General features: G+C 28.8%; 1 protein-coding gene across 2 annotated transcripts in view; it reads left to right on the top strand.

Annotated features, from left to right (window-relative positions):
• The window catches only part of LOC145276994 (uncharacterized), a 111,262-nt gene that overhangs the window by 32,464 nt on the left and 54,963 nt on the right, over positions 1 to 23,835 (top strand). For both annotated transcript variants that reach the window (XM_080128571.1, XM_080128572.1), the window contains exons 8-10: positions 539 to 693; positions 14,753 to 14,854; positions 16,765 to 16,921. In XM_080128571.1, the coding sequence (XP_079984697.1) occupies positions 539 to 693; positions 14,753 to 14,854; positions 16,765 to 16,921 (414 nt within the window). The remainder of the gene's footprint in view (positions 1 to 538; positions 694 to 14,752; positions 14,855 to 16,764; positions 16,922 to 23,835) is intronic.

Raw genomic sequence — 23,835 nt, 5'->3', positions numbered from 1 at the left:
TTCCATGAACATAGTTTTTTTTTAAAATTTTTTTTTTATAAAGGAGTCACTACTTATCAAAGCCACTCGAGGATAAGGGTTAATGAGTGTATAGTGGTCAAAGGCAACAAATTGGAGTAATCGTTAGTAGTGGAAATTTGGTAAATGGGATTATTTAAGGGGGTGACTCCTCAAGAATTTGTTTATGTTGGACTTGAAGACAACCATACTGTAGTCAGTTGGAAAGTAGGAAAACGGAACAGATTTCTATCGGTATGCAGTTTTAAGAAAGAAACTTTGTTCATGGAATCTACATTTTAGGTTTAGGCACAGATAAAATTTTACCAAATATTTTACTGTTTGCCTACAGACTACAACATAGTCGTTTTCAAGTTCAATATTAACAAATATCTGTTGAGTGATCCTGGAAATTTCTCACAGTTGCATCATTCAACTAAAAATCTCACTCACCTTTTATCCTCAAGTTGGCTTTCATAAGTTGTGAATCATTAGTATAAAAAAAAAAATTGATGTGTTTGCTTTTTGTTTTTATTTTTAGAGTCTTCTGAATTATGGCCGCCTTGTATTCGTTTGATTGTCACTGAATCAACCTGTCTTGATGTAGGCAAGCTTTTCATTGTTACCTGTACAGGAGCTTCAATTGGACAACGCAAAAAAGACTTAATCCAGATCAATGATATCGGCAAAGCTGGAGTAAGCATCGACAATTTTGTTTTAATTTGCATGTATCCATTATTTAGCTACTTTCCTGAACATTGAAAGAATCAAGTCTGTAAGAGAGAATTTGAATGCCTACCACATACTATGCTCAAGTGTCTAAGGTCTCTCTGTACACCAGTTTGCTAGAACAACTTGGTATGAGGATACTTTTCACTAGAAGTAAACCCTGACTAAGTATTCAAAATCGTAAAGCATTTGTAGCCCAAATAAGATCTTGATGTCGCTAACCCACACTAACTTTTATGAGAAACTAACGGAGGTACCTGGCATTGCCCAGGTGTCGTGAAGTGTGTGTGTGTGTGTGTGTGTGTGTGGGTGGGGGGGTAAATCAAATCAATAATAAAATGGAAAATAAAGAATGAGCGAATGAAATAATCCTATTTAAATGTTAAAAAAAAAAAAAAAAAAAAACTGTAATAAACAATTAAAACAAAAAACAAACATTTTTCAATCACTTAGAGAAGGTGCACCATACTATGTTATTTTGAATAGTTGGTCAGGATATACTTGTAGGGTGAAACATCCACATGTCGGGTTGTGCTTAAAAACCCTTGTATAGAGAGACCAAAAACACTCGAGGATGGTGTCTAGTAGCTAATTCAAACTATCCAATTTTCAAATTTTCAAAATATGAATTCGTGTGACTTTTAAAAACATGTAATAATGCAAATTTCCATAATCCTTCTAAATAAACCATAAGATTTTGTTATGTTTTTTAAATTATATTATTTTCAAGCAGACATTATATTTTTGACAGTCTTTAATGGTTTATCTAAATACAAAAAGCAAAATTTCCCTTAGTTTTAATTAGATACAAATCAACTAGATATAGAATAATTATCTCCCTTGCAAACATATAAGAATTATCTCCCTTGTATTTCTAATATAATTTTTATGAAGAAACAAAATTTGGTGCTTCTGTATTATCACTCTGCCATGAAAAAATATTTAATTATCTGATATATAAAGCAAAGTTGTCTGTATGTATGTATCTGCATCAGAGTTACGTAGTTGATCTAAGAACAAAACCACCGGCATATTTGGAATCAACACCTTTGATCACATGTGGTTACCAATTTCAGAAGTTCTTGAACCTTTCTTTAAAAACTTATGATTTAAAATTAAAAGTATGTAAAAATAACATTAAAAGTTAGTGTTCTGACATTTTTAGCATTACATTTTTAGCATTACATTCTTGACATTACATTTTTAGCATTACATTTTTAGCATTACATTTTTGGCATTACATTTTTGGCATTACATTTTTGGCATTACATTTTTGGCATTAAATTATTAGCATGACATTTTTGGCATTACATTTTTAGCATTAGATTTTTGACATTACATTTTTAGCATTACATTTTTGGCATTACAGGTTTAGCATTACATTTTTAGCATTAGAGTTTTAGCATTACATTTTTAACATTACATATTTGGCATTACATTTTTAGCATTACATTTTTAGCATTAAATTTTAAACATTATATTTTAAACATTACATTTTTAGCATTACAATTTAAGCATTACATTTTAGGCATTACATTTTTAGCATTACATTTTTAGCATGACATTTTTAACATTACATTTTTGGCATTGCATTTTGGCATGACATTTTTGGCATAACATTTTAAGCATTACAGTTTTGGCATTGCACTTTTAGCATTACAGTTAAGCATTACAGTTTTAGCATTATATTTGTAACATTACATTTTTGGCATTACATTTTTAGCATTAGATTTTTAACATTACATTTTTGGCATTAGATTTTTGGCATCACATATGTGGCATTATATTTTTGGCATTACATTTTTGGCATTACATTTTTAGCATTACATTTTTGGCATTACATTTTTAGGATTACATTTTTAACATTAAAATTTTGGCATTACATTTTTAGCATTACATTTTTAGCATTACATTTTCAGAATTACATGTTTAGATTTACATTTTTGGCATTACATTTTTGGCAATACAGTCTTAGCATTAAATTTTTAGCATTAGATTTTTAGCATTAAATTTTTGGAATTACATTTTAAGAATTACATTTATGGCATTACATTTTTAGCATTATATTTTCAGCATTACATTTTTCGGATTATATTTTTTACATTAGATTTTGAGCATTACAGTTTTAGCATTACATTTTTGACAATACAGTCTTAGCATTACATTTTTGGCATTACATTTTTAGCATTACACTTTAAGCATTAGAGTTTAGCATTACAGTTTTAGCATTACATATTAAACATTACATTTTTGGCATTACATTTTTGGCATTACATTTTGTGCATTACATTTTTAGAATTACATGTGTAACATTACATTTTTGGCATTACATTTGTAGCATTAGATTTTTAACATTACATTTTTGGCATTACATTTTTAGCATTACATTTTCAGCATTAGATTTTTGGCATCACATATGTGGCATTATATTTTTAGCATTACATTTTAAGCATTACATTTTTAGCATTGCATTTTTAGCATTGCATTTTTAGTATTACATTTTTAGTATTACATTTTAGTATTACATTTTAAGCATTACATTTTTAGCATTACATTTTTGGCATTACATGTTTAGATAAACATTTTTGGCATTACATTGTTGGCAATACAGTCTTAGCATTACATTTGTAGCATTAGATTTTTAGCATTAAATCTTTGGCATTACATTTTAAGCATTACATTTATGGCATTATATTTTAAGCATTACATTTTTCGGATTATATTTTTAACATTAGATTTTTAGCATTACAGTTTTAGCATTACATTTTTGAAAATACAGTCTTAGCATTACATTTTTGGCATTACATTTTTAACATTAAAATTTTGGCATTACATTTTTGGCATTACATTTTTAGCATTACAGTTTTAGCATTACATTTTTAGCATTGCATTTTGAGCATTACATTTTAAGCATTACATTTTCAGCATTACATTTTTAGATTTACATTTTTTGCATTACAGTCTTAGCATTACATTTGTAGCATTAGACTTTTAGCATTAAATTTTTGGCATTACATTTTTAGCAATACATTTTAAGCATTGAATTTTTGGCATTACATTTTTAGCATTATATTTTCAGCATAACGTTTTTCGGATTATATTTTTAACATTAGATTTTTAGCATTACAGTTTTAGCATTACATTTTTGACAATACAGTTTTAGCATTATATATGTGGCATTATATTTTTAACGTTACATTTTTAGCATTACAGTTTTGGCATTACATTTTTAGCATCACATTTTTGGCATTACAGTTTTGGCATTACATTTTTAGCATTACAGTTTTAGCATTACAGTTTTAGCATTACATTTTTAGCATTACATTTTTAGCATTACATTTTTAGCATTACATTTTTGGGCATTACATTTTTAGCATTACATTTATAGCATTAAATTTATAGCATTACATTTTGTGCATTAGATTTTTAACATTAAATTTTTGGCATTACGTTTTCGACATTAGATTTTTGGCATCACATATTTGGCATTATATTTTTAGCATTACATTTTTGGAATTACATTTTTAGCATTACATTTTTGGCATTGCATTTTTAGGATTACATTTTTAACATGAAAATTTCGGCATTACATTTTTGGCATTACATTTTTGGAATTACATTTTTAGCATTGCATTTTTAGTATTACATTTTTAGCATTACATTTTTGGCATTACATGTGTAGATTAACATTTTTAGCATTACATTTTTGGCAATACAGTCTTAGCATTACATTTGTAGCATTACATTTTAAGCATTACATTTATGGCATTAGATTTTCAGCATTACATTTTTCGGATTATATTTTTAACATTAGATTTTTAGCATTACATTTTTGACAATACAGTCTTAGCATTACATTTTTGGCATTAGATTTTTAACATTAAAATTTTGATTTACATTTTTGGCATTACATTTTTAGCATTACATTTTTGGCATTACATTTTTAGCATTACATTTGTCGGATTAAATTTTTAGCTTTACAGTTCTAGCATTACATTTTTAACATTACATTTTTGGCATTACATTTTTAGCATTACATTTTTGGCATTACATTTTTAGGATTACATTTTTAACAATAAAATTTCGGCATTACATTTTCAGCATTAGGTTTTTGGCATTAAATATGTCGCATTACATTTTTAGCATTACATTTTTGGCATTACATTTTTAGCATTACAGTTTTAGCATTACATTTTTAGCATTACATTTTAAGCATTACATTTTCAGCATTACATTTTTGGCATTACATGTTTAGATTTACATTTTTTGCATTACTGTCTTAGCATTACATTTGTAGCATTAGACTTTTAGCATTAAATGTTTGGCATTACATTTTTGGCATTACATTTTTGGCAATACATTTTAAGCATTAAATTTTTGGCATTACAATTTTAGCATTATATTTTCAGCATTACGTTTTTCGGATTATATTTTTAACATCAGATTTTTAGCATTACATTTTAGACAATACAGTCTTAGCATTATATATGTGGCATTATGTTTTTAACGTTACATTTTTAGCATTACAGTTTTGGCATTACATTTTTAGTATCACATTTTTGGCATTACAGTTTTGGCATTACATTTTTAGCATTACACTTTTAGCATTACAGTTTAGCATTACAGTTTTAGCATTACAGTTTTAGCATTACATTTTTAACATTACATTTTTAGCATTACATGTTTGGCATTACATTTATAGCATTACATTTTTAGCATTACATTTTGTGTATTAGATTTTTAACATTACTTTTTTGGCATTACATTTTCGGCATTAGATTTTTTTCATCACATATTTGGCATTATATTTTTAGCATTAAATTTTTGGCATTACATTTTTAGCATTACATTTTCAGCATTAGACTTTTGGCATCACATATGTGGCATTATATTTTCAGCATTACATTTTTGGCATTACATTTTTAGCATTAAAATTTCGGCATTACATTTTTGGCATTACATTTTTAGCATTGCATTTTTAGTATTACATTTTTAGCATTACATTTTTGGCATTAGATGTTTAGATTAACAATTTTTGCATTACATTTTTGGCAATACAGTCTTAGCATTACATTTGTAGCATTAGATTTTTAGCATTAAATTTTTGGCATTACAATTTAAGAATTACATTTATAGCATTACATTTTTAGCAATATATTTTCAGCATTACATTTTTCGGATTATATTTTTACCATTAGATTTTTAGCATTACATGTTTAGATTTACATTTTTGACAATACAGTCTTAGCATTACATTTTTGGCATTAGATTTTTAACATATAATTTTGGCATTACATTTTTGGCATTACATTTTTAGCAGTACATTTTTGGCATTTAGCATTAAATTTTTAGCGTTACAGTTCTAGCATTACATTTTTAACATTACATTTTTTACATTACATTTTTGGCATTACATTTTTAGCATTACATTTTTAGGATTATATTTTTAACAATAAAATTTCGGCATTACATTTTCAGCATTAGGTTTTTGGCATTAAATATGTCGCATTACATTTTAAGCATTACATTTTTGGCATTGCATTTTTGGCATTACATTTTTGGTATTGCATTTTCAGCATTACATTTTAAGCATTACATTTTCAGCATGACATGTTTAGATTTACATTTTTTGCATTACAGTCTTAGCATTACATTTGTAGCATTAGACTTTTAGCATTAAATGTTTGGCATTACATTTTTAGCATTACATTTTTGGCAATACATTTTAAGCATTAAATTTTGGCATTACAGTTTTAGCATTATATTTTCAGCATTACGTTTTTCGGATTATATTTTTAACATCAGATCTTTAGCATTACAGTTTTAGCATTACATTTTTGACAATACAGTCTTAGCATTATATATGTGGCATTATATTTTTAACATTACATTTTTAGCATTACAGTTTTGGCATTACATTTTTAGCATCACATTTTTGGCATTACTGTTTTGGCATTACATTTTTAGCATTACAGTTTTAGCATTACATTTTTTCATTACATTTTTAGCATTACATTTTAACATTACATTTTGTGCATTACTTTTTTAGCATCAGATTTTGTACATTACATTTTTGGCATTACATTTTCGGCATTATATTTTTGGCATCACATATTTGGCATTATATTTTTAGCATTACATTTTTGGTATTACATTTTTAGGATTACATTTTTAACATTAAAATTTCGGCATTACATTTTTGGCATTCATTTTGAGCATTACATTTTTAGCATTACATTTTTGACATTCCATTTTTAGCATTACATATTTGGCATTACATTTTTGGCATTACAGTTTAAGCATTACATTTTTAACATTACATTTTTACCATTACATTTTTAGCATTACACTTTTAGCATTACATTTTCGGCATTACATGTTTAGATTTACATTTTTGGCAATACAGTATTAGCATTACATTTGTAGCATTAGATTTTTAGCATAAAATTTTTGGCATTACATTTAAAGATTAGATTTGTAGCATTACAGATTAGCAATTTTTTTTTTTTACATACAGTCTTAGCATTACATTTTTGGCATTAGATTTTTAACATTACATTTTTTTCATTACATTTTTGGCATTACATTTTTAGCATTACATTTTTAGGATTACATTTTTGACAATAAAATCTTAGCATTTAATTTGTGGCATTATATTTTTAACATTACATTTTTAGCATTAAATTTTTGGCATTACATTTTTAGCATTACATTTTTTGCATTTTTTTTTTAGCATTACATTTTTGGCATTACATTTGTAGCATTACATTTTTAACTTTACATTTTTGGTATTACATTTTCAGCATTACATTTTTAGGATTACATTTTGAGGATTATATTTTTGGTAATAAAGTTTTAGCATACATATGTGGCATTAGATTTTAAACATTACATTTTTGGCATTACATTTTTAGCATTACATTTTCAGCATTTGATTTTTGGCATTACATTTGTGGAATCAGATTTTTAACATTATATTTTTGGCATTACATTTTTAGCATTATATTTTTGGCATTACATCTTTGCCATTACATTTTTAGCATTACATTTTAGCATTACATTTTGTACATTACATTTTTAACATTACATTTTTGGAAAAATATTTTAAGCAATATATAATTAGCATTACAGATTTAGCATTACATTTTTAGCATTACACATTTGGCATTACATTTTTAGCGTTACATTTTCAGCATATAATTTTTCGCGTTACATTTTTAGCATTACAGTTTTAGCATTACATTTGTGGCATTACGTTTTAAGCATTACATTTTTTGCATTACATTTTTAGCATTGTATTTTCGGCATTACATTGTTAGCATTACATTTTTAGCATTACATTTTTATCATGTGTAGCGTTACATATTTAGCATTACATTTTTTGCATTACTTTTTTGGCATTACATTTTTAACATTACATTTTTGCCATTACATTTTAAGCATTACATTTTTAGCATTACAACTTTAGTATTACATTTTTTGCATTACATTTTTAGGCTTACATTTTTGCATGACATTTTTAGCATTACATTTTTCGGATTACATTTTAAACATTACATTTTTGGCATTACATTTTCAGCGTTACATTTTTGGCATTACGTTTTTAGCATTACATTTTTTGCGCTACATTTTTAGCATTACATTTGTGACATTAAATTTTTAGCATAATATTTTTTGCATTACAGTTTTAGAATTACATTTTTGGAATTACATTTTAAGCATTACATTTTTAGCGTTACATTTTTAACAATACAGTCTTAGTATTACATTTGTGGCATTACGTTTTAAGCATTACATTTTTGGCATAATATTTGTAGCATTACATTTTTAGCATTACATTTTTAACATTACATTTTAAGCATTACATTTTTAGCCTTACATTTTTTACATTAGAATTTTGGTATTTCATTTTAGCATTACATTTTTAGCATTACATTTTTAGTATTGCATTTTTAGCATTACATTTTTAGTATTACATTTTTAGCATTACATTTTTAGTATTACATTTTTAGCATTACATTTTTAACATTTCAGTTTTAGCATTACATTTCTAGCTTTACATTTTTTGCATTACATTTATAGCATTACATGTTTGGCATTACATTTTTAGCATTACGTTTTTGCATTACATTAGTAACATTACAATTTTGGCATTACATGTTTGGCATTATAGTTTTAGCATAACATTTTTAAGATTACATTTGACATTCCATTTTTAGCATTACATTTGTTTCATTACATTTTTAACTTATATTTTTAGCATTACATTTGCGACATTACGTTTTAAGCATTATAATTTTTGACATGATATTTTTAGCATTAGGTTTGTAGCATTACCTTTTTAGCATTATATTTTTGGCACCATATTTTTTGCATTAGATTTATAGCATTATATTTTTGGCATTACATTGGTGCATTACATTTTAGCATTACATTTTAAGCATCACATTTTTGGCATTACAGTTTTAGCATTACCCTTTTAGCATTACATTTTTTTGATTAGATTTTTAACATTACAATTTTGGCATTACATTTGTCGCGTTACATTGTTGGCATTACAGTTTTAGCATTACTTTTTAACATTACATTTGCCATTACATATTTAGCATTTATTTTTAGCATTACATTTTTAGCGTTACCTTTTTAGCATTTCATTTTTAGCGTTACCTTTTTAGCATTACATTTTTAGCGTTACCTTTTTAGCATTACATTTTTAACATTACGTTTTAGAACTACATTCTAGCATTACATTTTAAGCATTACAGTTTTAGCATTACATTTTTAACATTACATTTTTGGCATTATAGTTTTACATTACATTTTTAAGATTTCATTTTTAGCATTACATTTTTAGCATTACATTTTTGGCATAACATTTTAAGCATTACAGTTTTGGCGTTACATTTTCAGCATTACACTTTTAGCATTCCAGTGTAGCATTACAGTTTAGGCATTACATTTTTGGCATTACATTTTGTGCATTACATTTTTAGAATTACATTTTTAACATTACATTTTTGGCATTACATTTGTAGCATTACATCTTCAGCATTAGATTTTTAGCATCACATATGTGGCATTATATTTTTAGCATTACATTTTTAGCATTGCATTTTTAGCATTACATTTTTAGCATTACATTTTTTGCATTACAGTCTTAGCATTACATTTGTAGCATTAGGTTTTTGGCATTACATTTATGGCATTACATTTTTAGCATTATATTTTCAGCATTACATTTTTCGGATTATATTTTTAACATTAGATTTTTAGCATTAGAGTTTTAGCATTACATTTTTGACAATACAGTCTTAGCATTACATTTTTGGCATTAGATTTTTAACATTAAAATTTTGGCATTAAATTTTTGGCATTACATTTTCAGCATTACATTTTTGGCATTACGTTTTCAGCATTACGTTTTTAGCATTACATTTTTCGGATTAAATTTTTAGCGTTACAGTTCTAGCATTACATTTTTTACATTACATTTTTGGCATTATATATTTAGCATTACATTTTTGGCATTACATTTTTAGGATTACATTTTTAACAATAAAATTTCAGCATTACATTTTCAGCATTAGGTTTTTGGCATTAAATATGTCGCATTTGTAGCATTACATTTTTGGCATTGCATTTTTAGCATTATATTTTTGACAATACAGTTTTAGCATTACATTTTCAACGTTACATGTTGAGCATTACAGTTTTAGCATTAACCTTTTAGCATTACATTTTTTGGATTAGATTTTTAACATTACAATTTTGTCATTACAATTTTGGCATTACATTTTTTGCGTTACATTGTTGGCATTACAGTTTTAGCATTACTTTTTTAACATTACATTTGCCATTAAATATTTAGCATTACATTTTTGTACATTACATTTGTAGTATTACATTTTTAGCATTACATTTTTAGCATTACATTTTTAACATTACGTTTTAGCATTACATTCTAGCATTACATTTTAAGCATTACAGTTTTAGCATTACATTTTTAACATTACATTTTTGGCATTACAGTTTTGCATTACATTTTTAGGATTACATTTTTTGTTGTACATTTTCGGCATTACATTTTTAGTATTACATTTATAACATCACATTTTAATTTACATTTTTAGCCGTACAGTTTTACCATTACATATTTAGCATTACGATTTTGCCATTATATTTTTGCGTTATATTGTTAACATTACATTTGACATTACATTTTTCGCATTACATTGAGAGCATTACGTTTTTGGCCTTTCATTTATAGCATTTCATTTTAACATTAAATTTTTGGCATGACATTTTTTGCATTACATTTTTGACATTATATGTTTAGCATTACATTTTTCGGAATACATTTTTAACATTTCTTTTTGTTCATTACGTTTTTAGCATTACATTTTTGGCATTTCATGTTTGGCAATACAGTACTAGCATTATATTTGTGGCATTACGTTTTAAGCATTACATTTTTGGCATTACATTGTTAGCATTACCTTTCTGCCATTACATTTTTGAGCATTACATTTTTGGCACTGCATTTTTTAGCATTGCATTTTCGGCATTACATTTTTAGCATTACATTTTTAACATTACATTTGTAGCATTACAGTGTTAACCTTACATTTTTAACATTACAATTTTGGTATTACATTTTTAGCGTTACATTTTTAGCATTACATGTTTAGTATTACATGTTTGTCATTACATGTTTAACATTACAGTTTTAGCATTACATTAGTAACATTACAATTTTGGCATTACATTTTTGGCATTATAGTTTTAGCATTACATTTTTGAGATTACATTTGACATTACATTTTTAGCATTACATTTTTAGCCTTACATTTTATGCATTACATTTTTGGCATTACATTTTTAGCATTAGATTTTTACATTACATTTTTAGCATTGCATTTTTTGCAATACAGTCTTAGCATTACATTTGCGGCATTACGTTTTTAGCATTACAACTTCTGGCATTACATTTTTAGCATTACCTTTTTAGCATTACATTTTTAGCACTATTTTTTTCGCATTACATTTTTAGGATTACATTTTAAGCATCACATTTTTGACATTATATTTTCAGCATTACATTTTTAGAATTATATTTTTGGCATTACAGTTTTAGCATTACATTTTCAGCATTACATTTTTGGCATTACATTTTTAGCATTATATTTTTAGAATTACCCTTTAAGTATTACATTTTTCGGATTAGATTTTTACATTACAATTTTGGCATTACATTTTTTGCATTACATTGTTAGCATTACAGTTGTAGTATTACTTTTTTAACGTTACATTTGCCATTACATTTTTGGCCTTACAGATTTAGCAGTACATTTTTAGCATTACATTTTTGCATTAGGTTTTAGCATTACATTCTAGCATTACATTTTAAGTTACAGTTTTAGCATTACAAGTTACAGTTTTAGCATTACAGTTTTAGCATTACATTTTTAACATTACATTTTTGGCATTACATTTTTAGCATTACATTTTTGGGATTAAATCTTTGCATTACATTTATAGCATTACATTTTTTGCGTTAATTTTTTAGCATTACACTTGTAGCATTACGTTTTAAGCATTAATATTTTCAGCATTACATTTTTAGCATTACCTTGTTAGCATTACATTTTCATCATTACATTTCAGCATGACATTTTCGCATTAAATTTTACGGATCACATTTTATGCAGCACATTTATAACATTACATTTTTTGTCATTACATTTTAAGCATTACGTTTTTAGAATTACATTTTCAGCATTACATTTTTAACATTACATTTTCAGCATTACATTTTTAACATTACATTTTTAGCATTACCCTTTTAGCATTACATTTTCGGAATACATGTTTAACATTATAATTTTGGCATTACATTTTTAGCCTTACATTGTTGGCATTAAAGTTTTAGCATTGCATTTTAAACATTACATTTGACATTACATATTTAGCATTACATTTTTGGCATTACGTTTTGGACATTACATTTTCAGCATTAACGTTTTTAGCAGTACAGTTTTAGCATTACTTTGTTAACATTACATTTTTGGCATTACAGTTTTAGCGTTACATTTTTGGCATTATATTTTCGGCATTACATTTTTAGCATTAGATTTTAAGCATTACTGTTTAGCATTACATTTTTACATTATATTTGACATTACATTTTTAGCATTACATTTTTGGCATTATATTTTTGCCATTACATTTTTAACATTACATCTTTGGCATTACATTTTTAGCATTACTTTTTTAGCATTACATTTTTAGCATTACATTTGTAGATTTACATTTTTGCCATTACATTTTTAGATTTACAGGTTTGGCATCACATTTTTTACATTACATTTTCAGCATTATATTTTCAGCATTACGTTTTTAGATTCACATTTTTAGCATTACATTTTTGCAATACAGTCTTAGTATTACATTTGTGGCATTAGATTTTTAGCATTACATTTTTGGTATTACATTTTTGTCATAACATTTTCAGCATTACATTTTCAGCATTATATTTTTAGCATTACATTTTTAACATTACATTTGTAGATTTACATTTTTAACAGTACATTTTTAGCATTACATTTTTAGCATTACATTTTTAGCATTACATGTTTGGCATTACATTTTTAGAGTTGCATTTTTGGCATTACATTTTTAGCATTACATTTTTGTCACTACATTTTTTACATTACATGTTTAGCATTGCATTTTTTTATTACATTTTTAACATTACATGTTATGAATTACAATTTGTGCATTACATTTTTAGCATTACATTTTCAGCATTACATTTTTAGCATTACGTTTTTAGATTCACATTTTTGGCATTACATTTTTGCAATACAGTCTTAGCATTACATTTGTGGCATTAGATGTTTAGCATTACATTTTCAGCATTACAGTTTTCGGATTATATTTTTAACATTACAATTTGGGCATTACACTTTTAGCATTACATGTTTGGCATTACATTTTTAGCATTACATGTTTGGCATTACATTTTTAGCATTACATGTTTGGCATTACATTTTTAGCATTACATGTTTGGCATTACATTTTTAGAGTTGCATTTTTGGCATTACATTTTTAGCATTACATTTTTGTCATTACATTTTTTACATTACATGTTTAGCATTGCATTTTTTTTATTACATTTTTAACATTACATGTTATGAATTACAATTTGTGCATTACATTTTTAGCATTACATTTTCAGCATTACATGTTTAGTATTACGTTTTTAGATTCACATTTTTGGCATTACATTTTTGCAATACAGTCTTAGCATTACATTTGTGGCATTAGATGTTTAGCATTACATTTTCAGCATTACAGTTTTCGGATTATATTTTTAACATTACAATTTAGGCATTACATTTTTAGCATTACATGTTTGGCATTACATTTTTAGCATTACATGTTTGACATCACATTTTTGGCATTGCAGTTTTTGGATTACATTTTTTACATTACAATTTTGCCATTACATTTGTAGCATTACATCTTTAGCATTACAATTTTGGCATTACATTTTAGCTTGTGTGCCCGGTATTGCCCCGGTGTTTGGAGGTGTGTTGAGCAAAAAAAAAAAAAAAGTAGTAGTAGGCAGACAGACTCGAACTCGTACTGTGAAGGAGGAAAAAAACATGACCGTCGCATCTATCGCCACACCGGAAATGGCAAAGGTTTGAATTAAGGCTAGTCAATCAAAAAGAGGGGATGACTTTCGAAAATATCGGTAAAAAAAGCGACCCCCCCCCTGTAGAAAAATGCCCAGGTGAGGGTGAAGGAATTAATGTTTCAGCCAATTTCTCAATATTTGCCATCGGAAGGGTTGACAAAACAATACCGATCTCGTGAAAATCCGTCACTGCTGTTGAAAGTTTAAGGCAAATTTATATTATTGATCGGAACATTTCCTTTTAATATCAGAATGATTATAAAGAAGCATTGAATTACTTTTAAATTTTATTTTTGATTCTCATTATGAAATTCTTTTTTACAGTTACTTGCCAAGATTTCATTTGATGATAAAAAACAATGTTATACAGTGAAAGGGTACTGTAAACATACAGCCCCTTGTGTCAATGAGAAAAAAGTGTTTCAGGTAAGACATTCTAAAGCTTCTCATCTCTATATAAAGTTAGATATGTGCATTTGTGAATATATTTATGTGTACAGGATTTACTCCTAAACTAACTGATCATTATGAATTTTGGAACACAGTTGCTCTGTGAAGGGGATTATAATGTACTTTTTTCTTTTTTTTACATTTTCACCCCAAACAAGGCACATTGCCACTTTGATGTAGGGGGCTACTATCAGGGACATAAGCTACTGGGGGTACTATGTAGGAAGTTGGGCAGCAAGATGTCGGTTCATGCTACACTTGAACTTCTGCATGTCAGTACAATTGGGGAAGCAGGGACCCGGAAGGGAATTCCAAAGTCTAGATGTTTTAGGGAAGAAACTACTGGAGTAGAAAGCTCTTTTACATCTAGGGATCTCTATTGTGTAGGGGTGTAATTTAGCTGGTGTACTTGTGCGCCTTTACTAAATAATTTTTTTTTATAGTCGGTTAACCATCCAGACATTTCAAGCTGACCCCCTTATTTGTTCCTCTCATTTAGACTGATCTCATACCATATTTATTCAATATTTTACATAATTGTTCTTAACTTCTTTCAACAGAGATTGAACTCCTAACTTCTAAGTCAAATTCAGCCCAGAATATCTATAACAGAACACTTTGCTATGTTATGTTTCCCTATTTTTTAGATGAGGATTGATGATTTGCGTTATTTAGATTATCTAGACTACTGTTCTCATCTTGAGACTCATTGTATAACGGATAAAATACTAGATCAAATTCAGTTCTAAGTGACACTAGAGGTTAAAAGCTCAGTACCTCAGGTAATACTAAGAATACAATTGTTAATTACATTACACATGAGAATTACACATTACATTACACTTCTGTTCAGTCATGGCTGACAGAATGAGAGCATGCTACCATTTGTGAATTAAGCATAGGATTCTCGTTGAAATTCCATGCAGATTCTCAAGTTTGACGACAGAAAAATTCCTGAGTTTGACGAGATACTCCTGAAGAAGGTTGGCAATTACATCAGATGAAACATTGTGAGAATAACACTCAAGATGAGAACAGTAGTCTTAATGATCCAAATAATACAAACAGGCTATGCGTTCAAAAAGTACCTAAAAGACATGGGATGCTGTGTATGAGAACAATGTACTCTCAAAGGAATAAATAAGGGGTTTAGTTTGAAAATTCCCCCAAAGTTATCAACTATTAAAAAAAGAGAACCAAAGAAGGCCATAATCTAGTGATGGTTGAAACATTCTGAACATAACAATATGGAATACTGTTGCCATATCTGGGCAGGAACTGCTAAAAGCAGCCTATCCTGCCTTGACAGAGTACAAAATAGACTTCATGGCTTAGTGGGGGATGCCCTTTTCTCTACCCTGCAACCTCTCTCCCACAGAAGAGACGTTGCAAGCCTATCCTTGTTTTATCGTTATTTCTATGGTAGGTGCTCGTCTGAACTCCAATCTCTGGTCCCCCCTCGCCAATCTTTCATGAAAAACAGCCGTCTAGCTGAATCCACTGTGAAAAATTTCCGCCACTCTATATCTGTGCCTAAATCAAAACGCGGATTCCATGAACAAAGCTTCTTTCTTAGAATTGCACGCCTGTGGAACTCTGTTCCGTCTGCCTGCTTCCCTCCGGACTACAACTTGGATGTCTTCAAGTCCAATGTTAACAAATTCCTAATGAACCGCCCCCTTAATTAAACACTTCATCAAATCTCCACACTAACGTAATGTACTTGCAATAACCCTTATCCCTGACTGGCTTCCGGGCCTTGATAAGTGGTGATCCCTGTGTAAAAAAAAAAAAAAAAAAAAAAAATCAAGATGAGGATAACAGTCTGAAAAAATAATAACATAATTTTGAACTTTCGTTAAAATGCTTCATTTATTGTGTTGCAGGGTCATAAGCCAGTGACGCTCTCTCATGAGGATTGGTTGACAGTTGGTGAGACGAAACTCTCCGTTCACATCCATGTTGGATATGACACATGCGATGACTGTGAACCAGGATTAGTACAAGCAAAATATGCTGCAGAAAAAGAAAGCAAACCATCTGGTAAAATATTTTAAAATTCTTTTATTCTGTTTAAAATAAAACCACACATCGCTTAAGTTATGTCATTCAATCAGTCTATTATGATTGAGTTTGAAATAGCATTTTCATTTTTGAACTTGCAGATTTACTGCATCTTTTTATGAGTGCATTCAGAGTTCTTTATGAGAGTCTCTATTTGTAGGTTGGGCTTGTTGCACTTAACTTTGAAATAACATCTTTGTCATACTTACGTTTGAAACAGCATTTCCAGTCTTCAATCAGGCTTAATTTTGAAATAGCATTTCCAGAGGTCTGTCAGGCTTCAGAATAAAATACTATTTACTACAGCTGTTTGTTGGACTTATGCTTAAAAGAATATTTCTAGTAGTCTGTCAGGTTTATGTTTGAAAACGCATTTCAGGTGGTCTGTCACACTGAAGTTTAAAATAGCATTTCAGGTGATCTGTCACACTGAAGTTTAAAATAGCATTTCAGGTGATCTGTCACACTGAAGTTTAAAATAGCATTTCAGGTGATCTGTCACACTGAAGTTTAAAATAGCATTTCAGGTGGTCTGTCACACTGAAATTTAAAATAGAAATACTTATGTTTCGTCTGGCTCGATTTTGTAATATCATTTTGGTGGTCTATCAGGATTAAATTAAAAATTTTTTTTTGTTTTGTGAAATGCGCAGATTGAATTGACACATCTCCAGAATGTATCATTTTCGTAATAAACAGAAAATAATTCGACAGACCATATATTAAGACAAAGCAAACTTACATTTTTTGTAATATATTTTTATTTTTATATATCAAAATATAGTCTCACTTTTTTTAAATGTTGTGAATTTGTAATTATTTACAAAATCTAGAAACCAAAGGATGTGTTTTATTTTTCTTAAAATAAATAAAATATTTTTGAAGCAGATCCCATAATCATAGAATTTTTTTTCATTTCCTTTCTTTCTTCTTCACTAAAATTAAAACATATTTCCATAAAAAATGTGTAAACTAAAACTAAACTTGAAAAAGAAAGAAAAAATAGCTTCTATATTATAATAATGAAAAAATATTGAATTTCAAGTGAAGCATATGGTACCTACATAATTGTCAGGTCTCAAATAGTAACATATCCAAAAATTACGAGAAACGATATATGGCAGAAAAATAGTTATTAATGAAAAAAGAAATTTGTGAAATCCCTATATCACACTTACTAAAAAAGAGATAAACTGGCAGGGGAGATAATTAAGTTCTATTGCTTATGTCACATGATGAACGTAATTCAAAATGTTAGACAAGTTTTATTCCCCATCTAAACTTTATCGAAAACTGTTTTTTATTAATAATTATTTTTCTACTTTATCGTTTTCTGTAATTTTTGGATATGTTACTATTTGCGACATGGCAATTATGTAGGTACCATTTGTATTACTTGAAATTCCACCACCATACAACATTACTATTACCCGCCTTGTAACAAGGCACATAAACATCCCTCAGAACAGAAAGAAATAACTAGGCATAGCTGCTCAGCCCACCATTTTCATTACGGCACATTATCTGATACCATTGATTGCATTCGTCATATTCCTCCCAATCCATTTTCGCAAATGATGCAAACTTTCTGTTCTTCTTAATCAAACTCTATGAATTAATATTTAACAAATATAAATAACCTGAAGCATAAAATATTTTACCAAAATGATTGGATTCAGCATTAAATAACCTGAAAATGGTTGATATGCCATAAAACAAACCAACCAAACTAATCATGTTAACTGGAACTTTCAGTTTCTGGTGGAGGAGTTTTATTTTTTTTTCACACCAAACGTAAATGGATGCAACTTAGTAAGATCGTACGATGAAATGGCTGTTCCTGGAGTTGTCTAGTTTTCTCTTCATGTGAAAATATAGTCCTCAAACATATGGGCAGCCAAATTTAGCTTCATGCACACTGATTTAGCATTGGCAGAAAGCATAAATATATTACAGTTTTACCATATATATGTTACAGACCATGACTAAAATTATGGACTTAGAAAAGTATTAATTTTGTACAGTTAATCTTAACATCATCAAAATTTGATAAAGTTTTCATTTAAATTTAAAGAAATATTTTTTCAGTGGTGGGTTTCGTGCTCTCTTCATAAAAACAAATTCAAATACAGCCCCCCTTCCCCCCCCCCCTCTCAGGACAATCTACATCGGTTTGGTACCATTCATACCAAATTTTAAGTTTGTATGTCTAATAACTTAAAAACTGTTAGTAGAAATGACAGCAAGTGCAGGTTTTGCCACACAGAAGTAGAGAGTGTGAGCCACCTGACATCCAACTGTACGGTTCTGCTGGGGGAGGGAGGGGCTACTATATAATGTGATGCAATGGAGTGTGTAAATATCTCCACTGGACAATCATGTAAAAAGTTGAATATTGCATGCAGCAACAGGTCCTGAAAGAATAGTTGGAAATAAGTCGTACATAATCCACATAATAATATGAGATGGAAAAAAGAAACAAAAACCCTTAGTAAAAGTTAGCATCCCCAATGATGCTGGATTAAATAGAGCTGAGAGAGAAAAGATAACTAAATACCAAGGTCTTATGAAAGAAATTGGAATTTTATCTGTGCCTAAACCTTAATGTAGATTCCATGAACAAAGTTTCTTTCTTAGAACTGTACACCTGTGGAACTATCTTCTGTTTGCCTGCTTTCCAGCTGACTACAATATGGTTGTCTTCAAGTCCAACGTAAACAAGTTCTTGATGAGCCATTCCACTTAAGTTAAGAAATTTATCAAATTTCCATTACTAATGATTACCATATTGTCCAATTGACTAGTGTACACTCTTTAACCCTTATCCTTGAGGGACCTCTGGGCCTTGATCAGCGGTGATGCCTATGTAAAAAAAAAAAGATCTCTATTATTCCAGTAATTAGGAACAACTGGACTCATAAAAAATATTTTTAAAAACTTCCTGGCAAATTTATGATGAACCAATGCAAAAGAGATTCAACCAATTGCACTTAAAGGGATGATCAGAATCTTAAAAAGATCTCTCGGTTGGAATATCTGAGTTAGTGGATAAGTGTTTGACATCTGGTAGAATGCCCCTTCCCTAGCTTAGACAAACTGATAAAAAAATTGAAAACCAAAAAAATTATTTTAGTTTAGATAGACGAGAGTAAACGATAATAAATTTAAGTGTGACAAACTAATGATTTTTGCTGTTGGAAACTTAAGTGTGGCAGATTGACAAAAATGTATTTTCAACTAAAAATGTTTTTTGAACTCTTTTTTTTTAAAACTTTTGACAAAAATGTGTTTTTTGAACTTAAGTGTGACAGATTGACAAAAAAATCTTTTCAACCTTAAGTGTGACAGATTGATAAAAACGTGTTTTTTTTCAACCTTAAGTGTGACAGATTGGCAAAAATGCGTTTTTCAGACTTAAATGTGATAAATTGACAAACATTTTTTTTCAACCTTAAGTGTGACAGATTATCAAAAATGTTTTTTTCAAACTTGAGAATGACAGACAAATAAAAAATTCTAGTTGATAGGAATAACTATCCAACAAAAATACCTTTCAAACTTAAGCATGACAAGATGTAAATACCCCTGACCAACCTGACAAGCAGCTAAATCCCACCCCTTCACAGTAGAGATTTCGTGATGTAAGAGAGCCTTCTACTCCAGTAGCTTCTTCCCCATAACCTCTAGACTTTGGAATCCTTTTCCAGTTCCCTGCTTCCCCAACTGTACTGACATGTAGAAGTTCAAGTGTAACGTGAACCGACATCTTGCTGCCCAACTCCCTACATAGTACCCCTGATGCTTATGTCCCTGATAGTAGCCCCCTACAAAAAGTGGCTATGTGCCTTGTTTGGGGTGAAAATGTAATAAAAAAAAAAAAATAATAAAAGACTAATGAAAATATTATTTCAAATTTAAGCATGGCAAGACTGATTAAAATGTTATTTCAAACTTCGAAATGGCAGATTGACAAAAGTGTTATTTTAAGCTTAAACATGACTAACTGACATATATTATTTAAAACTTACAGATAAAAGAAAATTGTCATTGGCAAAAAGAACTATTTCAAAATTAATTGTAATTTCCAGCAAAGATGCTGTTTAAAAAGTTAAGCATGACAGCCCGAGGATAAAAATATTTATAACTTAAGCTTGACAGACTTACAAAGATGCTCTTTCAAACTTAATCATAACATACTATGAAAGTGATATTTATAATTTGGGCCTGACAAACTAACAAAGATGTTATTTAAAGCTTGGCAAAAGAAAATTTTAAGTAATGAAAATGTTATTTCACACTTAATTGTAACATTAAAACAAAAAATGCTATTTCAAACTTAAGCATTGCAAATTGCTGAAAATGCTATTTTTAACTTCAGCATGATATGCCAAGGAAATGCTATTTCAAACTTAAGCATGTCAGACTGTTGAAAATACTATTTTTAACCAGCATGATATGCCAAGAAAATGCTATTTCAAACTTAAGCATGACAGACTGTTGAAAATGCTATTTTTAACTTCAGCATGATATGCCAAGAAAATGTTATTTCAAATTTAAGCATGACAGACTGTTGAAAATGCTATTTTTAACTTCAGCATGATATGCCAAGAAATTGTTATTTCAAACTTAAGCATGACAGACTGTTGAAAATGCTATTTTTAACTTCAGCATGATATGCCAAGAAAATGCTATTTCAAACTTAAGCATGACAGACTGTTGAAAATACTATTTTTAACTTCAGCATGATATACCAAGAAAATGCTATTTCAAACTTAAGCAGGACAGACTGATTTAAATGGGTTCTGTTAAACTTAAGCAGGGTATGCCAAGAAACTGTTCTGTTAAACTTAAGCATGACAAACAATCTAATGGATAAAGTCTCTAATTGTAGATGCACCAATTCAATCAGTGTATTTAGTGATGGGAATACTATGTCAGTTAGACAAAGCATCTAATTGAAATGTAACTGCATATCTAGACGCATTTGCTTATGAAAAGTTGCAGACAGACTAATCTAACTTAAAATAATTTGTCATTGTTGTAGATTGCAATCTGCTTCAAGCAAATGTTTCATTGCATGTTTCAAATTTCTTAAATGCCTGTGTTTCTGTTTATCGTACACAAGCATACATACTAATTGTGCAGGTGAAACAAACACAAGCATATAAAGTCTATTTATATTTGAAGGATACATCTTGCCTGCGGGCTATATATAAGCTATTTTCTAAGCACCTTGCATGCGGGAGCAATGAACAAAACAATAAAAGGGCAGCAATCAGAAAGGTAATCTGCTATGACCACCCAGGTTGCTGAGTGCACATGGCATTAATCATTAATTAAAGCCATTAACCGCCCGAAACATAATCGTATCTTTCAATTAAAAAAAGATAAAATAATTAATGCTGGGATTATTATCATAAACTAGACCACCCCAAACCTATTGGGCCAGTACTTGTAATATATATATATATATATATATATATATGTACTAGCAAAAGTACACATTGTTGACTGGGTTCAAAAACAGCCTACAGAAAATGGACTCTGATTTATGAAAGTATGATAGGTTATGAAAAGGAAGGGTTGTCAATTTGGGTTGAATTTGGGGGTATCAAAACCCAAGCAAAATATGATAAAATTAAAAATAAAATAGATAAACCCCATAATTTATTATACCATACCTGTTCACACTGAAACACTTATCACAATATTCTGTGGATCTATATTAAAATACCTTGTTAAACTTTGTGACTTATTTCAATTCTATGGAGGTCAGGTGCAAACGAACACCCCATAATTTTATTATACCATATTTCTTCAAACTGAAACATAATTATCAAAGTATACTTATACAGATAGATATGAAAAGTCTTTATTAAAATTTGTGCCTATTTCTATTCTATGGAGGCCAGGCGCGAACGCAGACCCCACAATTTTATTATACCATCCCTATTTAAGTTAAAACATACTTATCAAAGTATTCTTATATACATCTATATCAAAAACACTTGTAAACGTTTTTTTTTAATTTTTAAATATTTTTTTATAAACACTTGTAAACGTTTTTTTTTAATTTTTAAATATTTTTTATTTCCATACTTTGTGGACCAGGCGCGAACGCAAACCCCACAATTTTAATGAACCACCGTTCTGCCAGATCAAACATACCCATTCCTGTGTTTCGATACATCTTCTATCATTATATGTAATCAGTTTTTTAAAAATAGTCAACCATATAGGAGCCTATTCGTGACCAGACACACACACACACATTCAACTTTATATTATATATATATGTGTGTGTGTGTGTGTGTGTGTGTAAGGTTAGTGAGAAAGAACTCCAGCAAAGTGCTTGATTATTAGAAAATCTTTAAAAAATAAGGTTGTAATATTTATTCATATATGTGTTACAGAAGATCAGAACAATATCAGTACCGTCGGTTTCAAATTCAAACAAAAGGGACCAATATTTTATGTTTACTCTCTTCAGCCTTTGTTTATATCTCTCTCTTTATATGTATTATATTATAAAACAGAGGCCGAAAGGAGTCCAATATAGATGACGAAATATTGGTCCCTTTTGTTTGGATTTGTAACTAATGGTACTTCTGTGATGCATATATATATATACTTTTTATATTAGCCTAAAGAGTTCTCATGAGGATGAAATATAGAAATTTTTGTGTAGCTTAATTGCCATATATTTTTTCATAACTTAGTATATGATTAAATATTTATAAAAACTTTTTAGAATTTCAAGATATCTATGAAATCCTTCTGTAATGTCATAATACATCCTTTCCATCCTTTCTCTCTCCTCTCTTCTTTTCCTCCATTTTCTTTCCCCCGTCTTTCTACACTATTTAGAAATTGCAAAAAGACTTCATAAATAT

The sequence above is a fragment of the Euprymna scolopes genome, chromosome 5, assembly GCF_053919585.1.
Source record: "Euprymna scolopes isolate OS-2025 chromosome 5, ASM5391958v1, whole genome shotgun sequence".
Taxonomy (NCBI): domain Eukaryota; kingdom Metazoa; phylum Mollusca; class Cephalopoda; order Sepiida; family Sepiolidae; genus Euprymna; species Euprymna scolopes.
The sequence above is the reverse complement of the archived record's forward strand: the minus strand, read 5'-3'. Positions and strand labels throughout refer to the sequence as shown.